Source organism: Pogona vitticeps, chromosome 2 (genome assembly GCF_051106095.1).
Source record: "Pogona vitticeps strain Pit_001003342236 chromosome 2, PviZW2.1, whole genome shotgun sequence".
NCBI lineage: Eukaryota > Metazoa > Chordata > Lepidosauria > Squamata > Agamidae > Pogona > Pogona vitticeps.
In genome coordinates this window covers 290,243,052-290,258,469 of record NC_135784.1, presented here as the reverse complement: position 1 = coordinate 290,258,469, position 15,418 = coordinate 290,243,052, and the positions used below count along the sequence as shown (strand labels likewise).

The following is a 15,418-nucleotide window of genomic DNA, read 5'->3' as shown; positions in this document are numbered from 1 at the left end:
ATGACTAGCACATCAGGGCTATCCCCCCAACAACTCTCAGTCTGTCTTCTGCAATACTCCTGTTTGATATCCTAACCCCAAGCAGTACTAAACTTGGTCTCAGGTCAATTCTTTCTCCTGGTTCTACCCTTTAAAGCCCTAAAAGTGAAAAACAGCACTTTGAACTGGGCCTGGAAACGAACCATGATCCCAACAAGATAGAAATAATATCAGTGCAGTATGTTGTATGCTTTGAAGCTCTTCAGTTACTAAAAATACTAGGCCATTTTGATGAAAGGGGTGAATATTCTTTGTTTTCAAAGAACATGAGAGACACTGCAGACTAAAACAACTGGAAAAATCGGCAGTAGCTGAACATGCCCTAAAACAAGCTGGACATGAGATTCTATTTCAGGATACTGAAGTACTGGACAACACCAGCAATCATTATGTTAGACTGCACGGGGAAGCCATTGAAATCCACAAACACCAGTAGAGCTTCAACAAAAAAGAAGAAAGTCTAAAACTCAACAAAGCCTGGCTCCCAGCACTGAAAAATACAGCCTGCAAAAGGTCAACGAACTCTACCCAGCCACAAGGACCGGTGATCACTGCACACAAAAGACCAGCTAACGACATCCATCAATCACAGTGACAGATCATATCTCCCCCTTATCACAACAATACATCTACAACAAAAACACACTGATCACCATAATCATCCAATCTCCTGAAAAAGACAAAAGCTGATCCCACAGCTATAAATACTCAGCTATCCAACAAACTGTAACAGAGCACAGAGACTGGCAAAATGTTAGGAAGAAAAACCTTAAGAACACGGCCAAAGAGCCCGAAAAACCCACAACAACCATTCTTTGTTTTATTTTCTTGTGTTAATGCACTTCCTTTCTTTTCTTTCTTTCTTTTTTGATTACACACTTGATACAAAGAGTGAGAGTTGTGTGTTTTAAGAGTGGTGACACGATGTGTGCTACTCTAGACATTCCAAAACCAATCTGTTTACTTAAGAGAGAAAGCATATAGTGTAAAACTATCGATGGTAGAATTATCAGATGGCCACTGGGTGGCAGCAAATCTACATCTTTGGATCTTTGAAAAAAGAATATGCTAGTCTTTCTTGTCCTGTCTTGAAGACAAAACTGTTTTATTTGGCATAAGAAAATAAGTGGACTGCGGCCCATGAATACATATGAAGTGATCTTCAGTCCATGAAGTGTAAGCCAAACAAAACTTGTTAGTCTTTAAGGTGCCACAAGAATTTTTATAGCTTCTTATAGAGATTAAACCATATTTTTATTGAATGAATTCTCTTTTTCCCATTTGTGGAAAAATCCCATAGAATGTCACAAATCACTGAGAAATCCAATCCCTCCCTCCAGGTTGGAAGCCTACTGGTCAGCAAAGTGTATCATTTTTTTTTTTTGCTTTGGGATTATGATTTGCTGAAAAATATTGGCCAGAAGCCATTGGTGTTTGTATAAGGGTTATGTTAACTTGCCACAACTAATTGATGAGGTGCTGCTGTGTGTCAGTTTCCTGCCTAGTCACATGGCTAGTTGTGCAACCAAGACGTTCCCCAGCATTTTGTCAGTGAGTTTCAAGCAGCTGTGGCAAGTTACACAAACCTTACACAAGCACTAGTAGGATTCTGGCCAGGGAGAGACTTCTTTTGGGGATTGTGTGGGTGTCCGTATACTACAATGGTCCAGAGAAAAAAGTGCCCCAGTAGCTAAATGCAATAGATTCCTTGGCAACATTTTTGCCTCTGGCATCCTTTGTCTGTAGAAAACAGACATGCAAATGAAAACTAGATTATCACTGGCTGAAACTCAGAAACATCATATACAGCTCCTCAGGTGATGATACCTATATTATAAATCTAGTTCTATGCAAATTTTACAACCAAAGGTGACTCTGAAAGAAAGTGTCTCCTTTTGGTGCATGAAGATGAATGACTAATGAGCTTTGCCCTTTGCTCGTTTTGCTCTGTCGCTCTAATGTAGCTACCAATGCACTGCATCCATTCTGTCTGGTGTTATGATCAGAATATGTATATGTTTCCTATGATGCTGAACTCCATGTTCAGTGTAGCACAGAGTGTAACGGTTCGCTTGTAGAGTTCCAACAGTTGCTATCTTGCTGGCATTGCAAGGCATAGGGCTTATGTTTGTGCCAAGGGGGAACTGGATATCTCGTCCTATAAGCTCTGAAAAAGTGGGTGAAGAGGATTCCAGTCCAAAAGTCAGTTTGTTTAAAGCTCTCAGTGGTTATTTTCCCCCCTTAGGCCATGAACCGGTCCCTTGCTAATGTGATCCTTGGTGGATATGGCACAACTTCAACAGCTGGGGGAAAGCCAATGGAAATCACTGGCACCCATACAGAAGTGAATGTTGACAGTGCAGTTGACATGATAAAGGAAGCCAACAACATCATAATCACTCCAGGTAAAATGGGGCTGCTTGTAAAAATAACATTCAAGAGTATAAGCAGATGCTGTATTTTTCTGTGTATAAGACACCCCCACTTTTCTAACCCAAATTTTCTTTCTTTAGAAGAAAGTGGAAGGGAAGGCAGGGATCTGAGCACTTTGATTCCTGCTTTACCTTTCCACTTTCTTGGGAAGAAAGTGCTTTCCCCCTCCACTTTCTTTGCAAAAAGCTGCTTTCCCCCTCCACTTTTTGCAAGAGGGAAAGCAGCTTTTTGCAAAGAAAGTGGAGGAGGAAAGTACTTTCCTCGCAAAAAAGTGGAGGGGAAGTGTTTCCCCCCTCCACTTTCTTTGCAAAAAGCTGCTTTCCCCCTCACAAAAAGTGGAGGGGAAAAGCAGCTTTTTGCAAAGAAAGTGGAGGGGGAAAGCAGCTTTTTGCAAAGAAAGTGGAGGGCGAGAGCAGGTATCAAAGCCCTTTGATCCCCCCCTCCCCTTACTACCATGTATAAAACGACCCTCAATTTTATTTTAGGAAAAAGTGTCGTTTCATACACGGAAAAACATGGCATTCTTCAATATGTGTAAGTACATATGCAAGGATATGCATGTATGTTTACTCTGCTTCCATTATGCAAACTCTTAAAGTCTACAGGCCAAATGTGTTTCTGCCAACCTGACTTCACACTTCAAGATGGTCCCCTGGCAAAATGGAAGACATTTTGAAAATGTCTTGTGAGTTGCTGCCACCATTGTTAATTTATTTTAGCAGAAATAAATTAACAATGCACAGTATTAATAATAAATTATCAATCATTAACACTAGGAACCCCAGTGTTAGTGTTGGTTTATTTTACTTTTCCCAAGATATTTCCATGATTCACATTGATAAGAACTTTGTATCTTATGACATTCCTAACAAGATGAAAACTAGAGCATAAACAAGAAATCTTCATTTGTATATAAAAGTCTACTCAGCAAAGTAGGGAAGTTATAAATATCTGATCCAAATTCTCTTGCCTGCTTATGCTAGCACAATAGAGATGGTAAAGCGTTTGGAGGTCAATTGAGATAAGAAATCACTGTAGACAATGCAATTTATAATCTCCATATCAGTTTCTTAACTTGAAGCAATTTGCCTCCAAAGATTATGCCATTTGCATAGCTCTGCAGGAGGATTTTAGCTTCTCTCTGCAAAATAGAAAGGCTCTCTTGATGGGTTTACTAATACAGTGAAAATATTGACAGCACCATATATCTGAAGGCTCGTCCACAGCTTAAGATTTGCAGTCTACTGTAATGGAAAAGGTGGGGTTAGTGCATTCAACTGAAATGCCTTGTTAATTTTACAGGCTGAATAAATATATTAAGTGTTTTTACAAATAAAAGTGGATGGGCTGAAATACTGGATTGGGGGAAATCAGAAAGCATACCTAGTGTTATTTAGATTATCAAACGAAAGCTTTATTTGAGTGTGTGTTTTTTACTTGGAATTCTGGAAAATACAGCAACATATAGTAAAAGCCCAAGGGTGCAAGTACATTGGCAAACTGGATTGGAGCTATTCAGCTTTCCATCAGCTTGATCTGCAACTACATTCAGTTGAGGTGAACACACAAAGACCCTAAGTTGTTTTGGAACTAGTGTCCACACTGGCCCTTCAATCCAGTGTCGTTCAATCCTTGCCTACAGTACCCCTTCCTTTGATCCTGCCCTCTTGCCAATCCCTGGCTCATTTTTGGTAGTCTGCCATCAACTGCTGGGATCGTTTAAGGGGCTACACAGTGGTAGAGGAAAAAGGGTGTTTCCCAAAGTGGAAACACTGTAGTCTGCTGGATTTCGTGGGAGCTGATATTATTTTATATCATTTTTTCTCTCTTTTTGTCTATGCGGAGGTGATTGAATGCTAAACTAATGTAGCAATGCAGTGATAAGGTGACCTAGTGCTAAACTTCGTAGTCTATTTTTAAAATAATTTTTTTAGGACAGCTAGGGAGAAAGATGGTACAAGTTACTGTTCCTGCTGCCCTAAAACATCACATCCCAACTTACTATGTTACCAGAAAACCACCCCTGGTCTTTTATAGAGCAAAACAATCACACAGCCAAAACGCTGTACAAATTGTTGCAGTTAATTCAAAATAGAAGTCCCCAGTGGAAGGGGGGAGAGTCCAAATTGAAAGGGAAAATGAAGGAGCTAATTTGCATTTCCTTTTACATTTCCCAGGGATGTGGTGGCGCTGTGGGTTAAACCGCAGAAGCCTCTGTGCTGCAAGGTCAGAAGACCTGCAGTCATAAGATCGAATCCACACGACGAAGTGAGATCCTGTCGCTTCTCCCAGCTCCTTCCAACCTAAAAGTTCAAAAGCATGCAAAATGCAAGTAGATAAATAGATACCACCAGGGTGGGAAGGTAATGTGTCTAGTTGCGCTGGCTATGTGACCACGGAAGATTGTCTTCGAACTAAACGCTAGCTCTATGGGTTGGAAATGGAGATGAGCACTGCCCCCTATAGTCGGACACGACTGGACAAATTGTCAAGGGGAACCTTTACCTTTACCTTACATCACATGATCATTGGAAAATATTTCAACTTCACCCTTGTCAATTCTGGAGCAAGTTGCAAACAATTTTCCAAAGTAGTTGAATGCAAATACGTCTTTATGGTGTTTAGATAAAAAGTGAGTGGGTGGTTGGGAATGAAGGTACTAAAAAGTGTTGGTATATACATTTTAGTATGACAGAAAAGATATTAATTAATTCAGGTACTTTCCAGAGACACTGTCTGGAAAAAAGTTTAATTTCAACTTTTAATTCTAGATTCAGTTGATTTTGTATACCAGTTACTCAATTTGATTTGCATTTTGTCTGTTCAAATGTTAAATACTAGTTTACCATTACCTCCCCCCTCCCAAGTGAGTTTTCATCACTGAGCTTGGATTTGATCCCAGTTCTCCCAAGCCCTAGCTCAACACTCTACCCACTGCACCACATTGCCTGCCTGAACAATAGATTTCAAAGCAATACATTTTTAAATAAATGGAAACATTTTCATTGAAAAATATAGTGAAAAAAATGCAGTCCATTAATAGGGGATCATCCACACATGTTCTTCGTGGAGTATTTCTGACATTTCCTGAGCCAGCATAACATTTTTGTATTATATTTCCATGGTTTAAGATTGTCTGCATTGGGAAGACAGCGGTAGCAAGGATATTTATTTAGATGGTGTGTTCCCAAATTTTCTCCCCTCCGTTGAACTGGGCAATTGCCCAAGTGTATTGCATTGCTGAAACTTTTTCTCCCTGTGCCACAGGTTATGGGCTATGTGCAGCAAAGGCTCAGTATCCAATTGCTGATTTGGTGAAAATGCTGCGCGAACAAGGCAAACATGTCAGGTAAGGGGGAGAGAAATGATGTCTACTTCTACTGTATGGCTGCTATGTGGAAGTCTAAAGATACTAGCCCTTTATGTGAAAGCATTCTTTTATAAAATGGAACCCTCCTGAAGAAAATGTGCCAGGAATTTTCTGAAAAATCAATACAGACTGTTTTATGTATTCTCGAAGACTTTCACAGCTGGGATCCGATGGTTGTTGTAGGTTTTTCAGGCTGTCTAGCCATGTTCTTGAGGTTTTTCTTCCTAATGTTTTGCCAGCCTCTGTGGCTGGCATCTTCAGAGGACAGGAGTCACAACTCAGTCTTTCTGCACAGGAAGAAAAAGACTGTTTTACTTTTCCAAAGAGATTTTCTCTTATTTGCACTCGTTGTTATCTGTTCTTTGTGCCGTCAAGTTGTTTCCAATGTTTGGTGACTCTTAATAGAATTTTTGAGGTCTGTGAAGTAGTCAAGCAATAGTTTACCGCACTCATGGCAACGTTAGTTTCCATGGCTAGGTAGAGATGTGAACTTGGGTCTTCTGAGTCCGAGGTCTTCTCAGTCCTATTCCAGTGTTCTATCTACTACATCACACTGGCTCTTTCATCTCCTGTCTTTCTACCAATGTATTCAAGAAAGCGTACAAGAAAAACATTTTGATAAAGTATTTTTGTGAAGGCTCAGACCTAAGCTGTAGCCTTCCTGTAGATATGCTTTCCAGCTGTAACTGGAAATGGCAAAATGTGACTTTGCATGGAAACCACATGGTTTGTGGTTGAGTAATGGCTATGCCAATCATGGAAGGAAAAGTTAAATGCAGATCTCTTAGATCATTTGGTCCTCTGGTGGTTTGTGGTCCTCTCTGGTAAATTTAACTAGTAGTGTTGAAATAATCTTTTGGGCAGAGAAGGGGAATGACTGGCAAAGAAAAAAAAAGGAGAAGAGAAGGAATGCAACAGTAGTATAGAAAAAATTAAAACCCTTATATCAACAATATTAATCAGTATGATATGATTAATATTGAACTTCAGAATCCATGTTAGGTTTGTAGCTTTAGGAAGTCAATTCAGAATGTGTAAGCATTTGACCATGTGTCTGCATGGTCAGAGTACATTAGGAAAGGAATGGGTTACCATCACTTAAACATGATTCTACCCAATGATTCAGTGGTTTCAGGTTGCTCTCCAGGAAGAAGAAATAACCAAACCAGTTGATCCCCCTGCCTTTAAAAATGGGCACTAACAATTCTTGGATGGTTTATTCTTTTTCCCCAGAAGTTCCAAGAGACTTTGGTAACAGATTGGCTGTTGAAGAACTCAGGAGCTCTCAAAAGCTTGCCAATTTTTGGTGACTTTTGAGTTGATCTAGTAACAGGAATTCTGGATTTTTAAGAAAATCATGGCCAGCATATCTGCATTAAAAAAAATAATTGAGTATGTCTGAAGGACCTGATCCCACATCCTTTTCCATCTCAATTCCTTGATCTTTCCAAAGGCAGCATTAGTTAGTGGGTGTGTTCTGCATGCCAAAATATTTGTCTTATCCCTAGAACACTTCCTCTCTGCTGCTGCCTAGGACTATTTAGTGGCAGTAGCAATACAGAATGGTCTCCCTGGCTACTCTCCTTGGACTGGCCTTTGTAATTAAAACATATTAAGATAAATGGCATGTGATAATTACATACTCTGATTCTCCAATAATTACCTGTGCAGTTTTAACTACTGTATCACTTGTGTTCCAACAATGCTATCTTTTGTACTTGTCTATTTCTGCATGATTTTCAGGGCCATGGCTATGGGGTCATGTTTTCTGCTTAGTGGCGATGGGGAGGGGGCACAGAGGGATATTATTGCGGAAGGTAAAAAGTTGTTTTAAATGTCAGAATTAAATAATTTTGCTGCTCATTTTACTCTTTAAATGTTCACATTGGATCTTCCAACAATTAAATGGGTTATATAATGGTAACATTAATGTCACTAAAGTGGTGACAGAGAGAATTATAACAAGTAAGTACAAATAAATGTATGTGTGGCTCAGTTATCTCTTATTTGGGGTAGCAAGAACATAGGAACCTACAGAACTTATGCCAGGAATTGAATTGAGAGACTTAACAAAACCAGTTGTTGGTTTCCTTTCCCAAATATACAGCATGCTTCTGTGAGTGGGTTAGCTTTTTAAAAAATTATTTTATATTATTTCCTTGATAACATTTTTTTTGGCAAAGATTTGTCTTTGTGTGTCAACTTTGTGCAGGAGAAATGTGAATAGAATTTGGTTGGTTTGCTTTTTTAATGTTACTGTTAGATCTTAAAGCCCATTTTGGCCATAGCAGTTACCTAGAGGACTCTAATAAAAGAAATCTGTATTTTCTGTTTGTGGGAAGTTGAGTTTTTCATCACATTATGGCGTGCCCATGGTGTTCATTGAGTGCAGCTGCTCACTCTTCTGCTTTCTGTAGGCCGACAGAGCCTCGGGACACCAGCACACTCCCCATCCAGATGTGGTGACACACTTGCACATCTGTAGCAGATAAATGCCAACACAGACATACGATTGTCATCAGTGTGTAATATCTCAGCCATGCTATGAAAAATCACATCTGTCAGACCGCTGTCCTGACGGCATGCCTGATGTCTATGATTCCAAGACAGTGATGTTCTGGTAAACAGCACTCATAGTTGGAACATGTTCCAGGGAGGGTCACAGATCGTGTAGTGTCTTATATTAATACTTCTGCCAAAAAGATTCAGACCTACAGAAGAGAGGTTAGGATATGGTGAACTGGCTTAACTGAACCTATTAAGAGAATATTCGTTGATATCATTATTAAACCTGCATCTTTAATGCAATAATAAAATCAAGCAAAAATTTTTTTGCTATGTTCATTTGTTCGTGACCTGTGACTTACTACATATTCCTGTAAGTATCCTGATGATGCATGTGCTGTGTTCCTTGAGGAAGTGTTTTTAAAAACTTCTCTTCTTACATGATTCTACCTGATGTCTCATAGCTAAATAACTTGAAGGAGTATATAAGAACTAACTCAATTAATAGGTGACATGTTAATAGTAGAAGAGATGATAATTGTATATCTGTATTGACATGACTTTGTTATCTGTATTTTTGTTGTTGTTTCCCACATGCAAGTGGTGCCATGGGGACAGCCTGTTTTGAGTCAGTGGTTGCATTCCCTTTGGGAAACCTCCAAGAGCGGTAGAATGAGGCTGGAGTCTTTGGTGGATAGAAGTGACAAAGTTGGGTGAAGCCATTGCTAGCGTTGGGCCATCTTCCTTTTCTATCTTCTTTCTCTCCACTGTTCACTCCATGCTGAAACTTCCCCTCCCACACAACCCCCCACATGTTACAGTGTGGCTAAATTAACAACAGGGTGTGAGCCAACGTGGGTCAATTTGAAATGGTTAGGCTTGGTTAGCGTAATCTATTTAGGCCTGACAGTTGACGTGCAAATTGTTCCTGCCAATATTGTGAAGTGGCTTAATAAGAGAGCTACTTAAGCATATTGGCAAATTAATCACTTCCTCTGCTCTTTATCAAAAAGGCAGGGGAAATGATTGCTGATGTGCTGCATCATTTATTATTTTTTTTAAAAAATGCTTTCTCTTAAGGGCGGAAGCCACCGCTGTGGATTCAACTGCAAGAAATTTCTTGACCAGCTCTTTAAGAAAAGGCAAAGAAAATGTTTTTTAATTTTTCCCCTCTGCTGAGTAGAGAAAGTGATTGATTTGGCAATATCTTGAAGTGGCTCACTTATTAAGCCACTTCACAGTATTGGCAAATTCAAATTGGATTGTTTCCAGCAGTCACCTACACTGGAACTGATCCAATCCAGAGCAACCGTACCTACACCAAAAATGTAGAAGCCCTTGACAGTGGCTCAGAAAGGTATGGATAGGACCACTCTGGAGGGGGACTGTTTCACTCCAAGAAATAAGTCATCCGATCACCGTCTTCAAAAGTGAACCAGCGCAATCCTCGAGTAGACTAAATGCCCATGTAGTCAGCCTCTTGCTTTACTACATGGTAGCTAACATGTATAAAGTGAACAATAGTTTGTGCAGAAAAGAGCTTTTGTGGAGCATTAGTGATGGAGAATTTTCCTTTTTTGTGTGGGTGTTTTTAGATATTCTCCAAGCCTTCATGGACTAAGTGGGAACGGCTGAATTGTCTTTTCATGATTGTCTTTTTCAAACTGCAAAAAGCTTTCATTCTTTTTGTTTTCATTTTTTTTGTTCCTGTAACTGTACCAAAAAGCGTTATGACAAGGAAGAAGTTGGCTTGCTGACTCCCAGCCCTATTAGAACAGAGAGGCCAGAGTCCTCCTACTCTGGGGCCAGGGTAGAGGTTCAAAGACTGCAGGAGTTGGAAAGGACTTTGGAGGTCATTATGTCAGACTTTGTAACTACAACATCCCTAACAAATAGCTCTCCAGTTTCTGCTTACGTACTTTTAGCCAAGAGATCCCACCAGACTTCCCCAGTCTGTTCCACTGTCAAATATCTTTTACAGCTCAGTTGTTTCAGAAGTTTACTCAAAATTTACTTCCTCGAATTTTTTACCCATTGATTCCAATTGTGTCCTAAGCAAGGACAGTACCTTTCTTTCTTTTCAGGGTGAAGTTAAACAGTCTTTTTTTATGACTACTGACATCATGAATTTTGATTTGTTTGCAATTTACTCTGTTTTCTGGTTAAGTAGTTCTTCACGTGTAATTGTTTTTTTAAAAAAATAATATTATTCACATTGTCTCTCAAATCCCTGGTGTGTGGTTTATAAATTTTAAAATAAATACAGAAAAATGGTTATAGGCTGCCTCTAGAGATGTGCACGAATTTCAGTTTGGAGGTTTGTGACGATTTGTAAGCAGGGCACCACAGGTGATTTATGTCCCTTTCCCCTGCCTCCCCAGCCAATGCCCCATTCCCCAGTTGGTATGTGCTCCTTTCCTCCTCCTCCGACTGTTCAGCCAGTTTCCGGCAGGAGCTCACACTTCCCTGTTCTGCCTCTTTGTCTGAGTGGGTGATCAGCCAAGGAGGTGGGGCAGGGAAGCTCCTACTAGAGACTGGCTGAATGACCGAAGAGGAGGAGAGAAGCATGCCCTGGCTGGTGAGTGGGGGGATCCAGCTGGGGCAGTGGGGGAAGAGAATGCACAGCACCTGTGGTTCCGGACTTACAAACCGGCATTTCATTCAAAACACATTCAGGGACTGAGTTCTGATCCTTACGCTGTAGGTCAGAATTTCTCATGCTGATGACCTCCAAAAGTATTTGGACTACAGCTTCCATGATCCTCAGCCACCATAATCCATTGGAATAGAGTTGATGGGAGTTGTAACTGAGCACTTCTGGTAGACATCAAGGTGAGGAAGCAGGTCCTGGGAGTCAGCAACATTTCTTTATTTAATTTCATTTGCCTTGGTTTGATAAAACAAATCACTATCTTTTATTTTTGCAGTTAGGACATTCTGGTGAGTAGAAGCCTCTTCCCATTCTTTGGAATGTAGGGGAACTGGGGTTTTAACATAGGCTTCCCTTGCACCATGTTCGTTTTTCTCCCTTAAAATATTAGATTGCTGAAGGGTCTTTTAATTTATGCTTTACGTTAGAAGTTTAAGCCCAGTTTTCTCTAAATTGTCTACAGCCATTTTAATGTTTTCCACATAGTGTTATATGTCTTGTTTGAAACAGTGAGATGTTACAGTGATGCAGCCTAATAAATGTCACTCTAAATTTAGAATTTATGTAGCAGTTTGAGAATATGTGAAACAGTAATATTGCAAGCATAGGTTCCCCCTCCGTGTTTAACAGCAGATTGTAAATATGCTCTACTCAACAAAGAAAAAAGATAAACACACAAACCCTGCAAAGTCAAAGGTTTAGTGTCTTGCAGTCTGAAAGCACAATATAATTAACAACTGTTTGCACCATTCCTGCCATTGCCAGATCCCTGCACCCCTGCAATATGTATTTCTGCTCAGACATTGTGGTGCATTTCATCAGTTCTCTTTTTGAGATCTTTGGAAAGAACTGTAAATCCTTTTCTGGTTTGTTTCTTTCCACAGCTACATGTTGCCCACAAATAGTTAGAAAACTCTGCTGTTTGGTTATCTGTTTACTTAAAAGAAGACTTCTTGCTACACAACATCCAGAGTGGTTTGATGGTTCAAGGCAAGGCTGTCTATGTTTATTTCCTTTCTGTTTTGGCCTGTTTCCAACTCTGCAGGTCTGTGAATTCTGGTGCGTCCGCTAGAATCAGCAGCCTCCCCATCCTCCTACAGACTCTTAATGCACCTTATAAACCACCTCTGGAAGGCTGAGATAGCCATTAGAGCAGGTGTTTGGTGCAAAGTTGCGGGAAGTTGTTTTTTTAAAAACTGCTCCCAGAATACTCTAGCCAGCAAAAGTGACCTCCACCTCTAGTTTAGTGCCACAGAGAGCTGCAGGGGGAGAGGTAGAAGGTCTCAGACTGATGCACGTAAGGGCCCAACTGATCGGGGAAAGACCAGACCCAGGCATATAGCAAAGTTGTTGTAGCACATGCTTTCAGATAATGCCCAGGGCAGAATCTGTAGTGTTGGTCAGTTTTGTATGTGAGGGATAGTTAGCCCTGCTGTTATTTGGGGGCAGGAAATCCCTTGTGGCAAGGCACATGACAGTGAATACCATGCAGTGTTCGTTACGTTTGCAATGGCTTTCTGTGCCACGCACCAGCATAGAGCTCCCTAATTGTATGAGAAGTGGGTGATGTTTGCATAAGCAGAGTTGTCTTGTTTCGTCATGGGAATTCATGCTGCTTGATGCTTGCCTTGTGTTAAAAGTAGGAGGGAGAATTCTAAGATGATCTCTGGTGCCTCAGGGCTATATGTTTAATCAGTTGCTTAACAAAGCAAAGATCCTCTTTACTTTAAATTCTTTACTCTTTACTTCCCTTTAAAAGAGAGGCGCCCTATGCAAGAACTATGTAACATCCACAAAAAGACCACCAGAACAGCCGACAGGCCCCACAGTTGGAGAGTGCTTCAGCATAGTGACCTCAGCGGCTGCACTTAGAACTTGGAAGCAGACATCATTGAAGCCAATTGGCAGACATTTGGCATATTAACCAATAGTTTTTTTCAGGCAGAAAACAGAGGGAACAGAGAAGGGGAGGAACAATTCTGCAGACTAGAAAAGACATTCCGATACTTATGGACTTCAAAGAGTGTGGTAGTAGTAGAAGGAGACACGAGTGATTTCTCCCATAATTACATTGAGCAAGGCTGAAGACTAAAAAGAAGGGGGGAAGCTTGTTGGAAGGAACAAGCAAAGAGGAGGTCCTTTCCCCAAAAGCCATTGCTGTTTTGTTGCTGGGACTGGTAATAGCCCAACATGAGATTATGATTATGATGATTTTATTAGCATTTTCCAGTGAAGGAACAGTTTAGCAGGAAAAAATGTATTACAGAGGCAGACGTTTGTAGGTATATGTTGTAAAACACTATTTGTGCATATGTGTTTTTAAGGCTGATGAACGATAATGCCGTTGTTGATGTCAGTCAACGAATGGAATACAACCCTTCTTCTCCCTGGCCCTTCCCTCCATCTTTGGCAAAAGGCTTAAGTGTATGGGGCTGCTTTCTGTACCACACATAGGTTGCAAGAAACAAAATCAAAATTAAAAGAAATGAGTTCCAGAGAAATTGTTCATAGAAATCTGTGATGTAAGGAAAGAAAGAGTGGCTAGACCCCTGTGCAGCTTGCTGTGGCTGGTGACAGCTAATTGACAAGGTGCCAAGTCATGAACCTGATTGCATAATTGACATGTGTCCTGATAACTCATAAATTAGCCACAATGAGCTGCTGCAGGCTGTGTATGACTTGTGTGGAAACAAGTAGGACTAGCATCAGCAGGTAAATTTGGGGTAGTATTGTGTAACTCCACATATGCTCTTGACATTGCAGTGATAAATGTGCAGATTGGAACCTGGACTGTATATTAGTCTATACCAAGATGCTCTTAACATTTTCTGATCTCCAGATATCAAGAAAAGCAGCCTGAATATAAAATGTTTGTGTGTATGTATGTGTGTACATGGGGTGAGGGATTTTAGGAAGCAGGCAGTCTTAACAGCCTTCTAGCCATCCATTCTCCCAACAGTAGAGCTGCTACCACTGTAGTGAAGACACTTGTCTCTATACATACATTTGACAGCTTATGAGGAAAAAAAGATAGAAGTAAGTGGAGAAGTCTTGAGTTAGGGCCTAGCCAGATTGGCTGTTGTGGATATGGGGTGGATTATCCAGTCACATGTCTGGTTACAGATACCTTTCAAAACCATTCTGGCTCATAGTGGGTTGCCCACATGTCTTTACCATCAGTATAGGGAAAGATGATCCAGTGGGGACTGTCTTGTTTTAGATAGATGAACAGAAAAGAGTGCAGAGGAAGCAGTATTGGAAGTAGACCTCCTATTATAGGCTGATACACTTCAGGTCTGAAAATAATGAAAATACTTTTGAGTGTTAAATATTACAGCATATGTGGAATGATATAACTGGTATATTCCTTATATTTATGTCTTGCCTTTCCTCCAGTGAGCTCATGGTAGTTCACATGCCTCTAATTCCCCACCCCCTTTATCCTTTTATCCTCACAACATTGTGAGGTAAGTTAGACTTTGAAAATGTGGTTGGCCCAAGATTATCCATCTCACCAAAAAATCATCCAGTGAATGGCCTGGGGGAAATAAAACAAGGATCTACCAGACTGTACGTGTTGGCTGGAAAGGTGGCATAAAGTATGTCAGATAATTTTCAGAGTGATAGTAATAACAACGGCTTTGTCCAAAATGTATGTAATCCTGAAACTTAAATCACAGTTATCTTCGCTTTGTATTGCTTATTATTGGCTGTGTTTACTCATGCTGGCCACATATTTAGTAGACATGCAGGTTTTCTTTCCATTATACAGTGCCCAGTGGAGAAACCCCACTTTTAAACGCACAAGGCTGCCCAGCTGGAGTGCAGCCACGTTCTTTATTACATGAAGCTGGAAAGAATATGCTTTCATTCAGCTGGCGCAAGAGAGGCACAAGCGTCCAACTCGTCACAGAATTTGTTTGCTATAATTCAATTAATAATCCATGTGCAAATAGCGCTTCTTGTAGTTTTTGCCAAAGTTACTGAGACACAAGCGATCCTAGTAAGCTGCATCTGTTTGATGCCTATCTCTTCTTGCTCAATAACATTTCTGAGACTTGGAAAGAGTTATGAATTTGCTGTGTAAAATGCCCTGCTAACCATTCTGCTTCTGATTACTTTAATGTATACAATCTCTCTGTTTTTAGTATGCTGACAATTTTCCTAGAAAGATACTTTCTCTTGTTTCATTGTATGATATTAACAAGAGAATTTATGGACATACATGTACATAGAGCGCTGTGATGTTTAGAATATAGGAGCATCAGGGCTGAAGCAGACAGATCCTAATGATAGGAAACTATAACTAACATAGGTAGCATAGCTTTTGAAAAGTTACCTTTTTATATTACGGCTCCCCCAGTCAGCATGAACAGTGGAGTTACAAACCAGAAAAGTATGTTTTCTGAGTTCAGTTTCGT

The 15,418-nt window shown here is 40.3% G+C and overlaps 1 protein-coding gene across 5 annotated transcripts in view; it reads left to right on the top strand.

Moving 5' to 3' along the window:
* NNT (nicotinamide nucleotide transhydrogenase) overlaps positions 1 to 15,418 on the top strand; it is a 67,899-nt gene that overhangs the window by 37,505 nt on the left and 14,976 nt on the right. For all 5 annotated transcript variants that reach the window (XM_072992781.2, XM_072992782.2, XM_078384445.1 and 2 more), the window contains 2 exons: positions 2,285 to 2,444; positions 5,740 to 5,821. In XM_072992781.2, the coding sequence (XP_072848882.2) occupies positions 2,285 to 2,444; positions 5,740 to 5,821 (242 nt within the window). The remainder of the gene's footprint in view (positions 1 to 2,284; positions 2,445 to 5,739; positions 5,822 to 15,418) is intronic.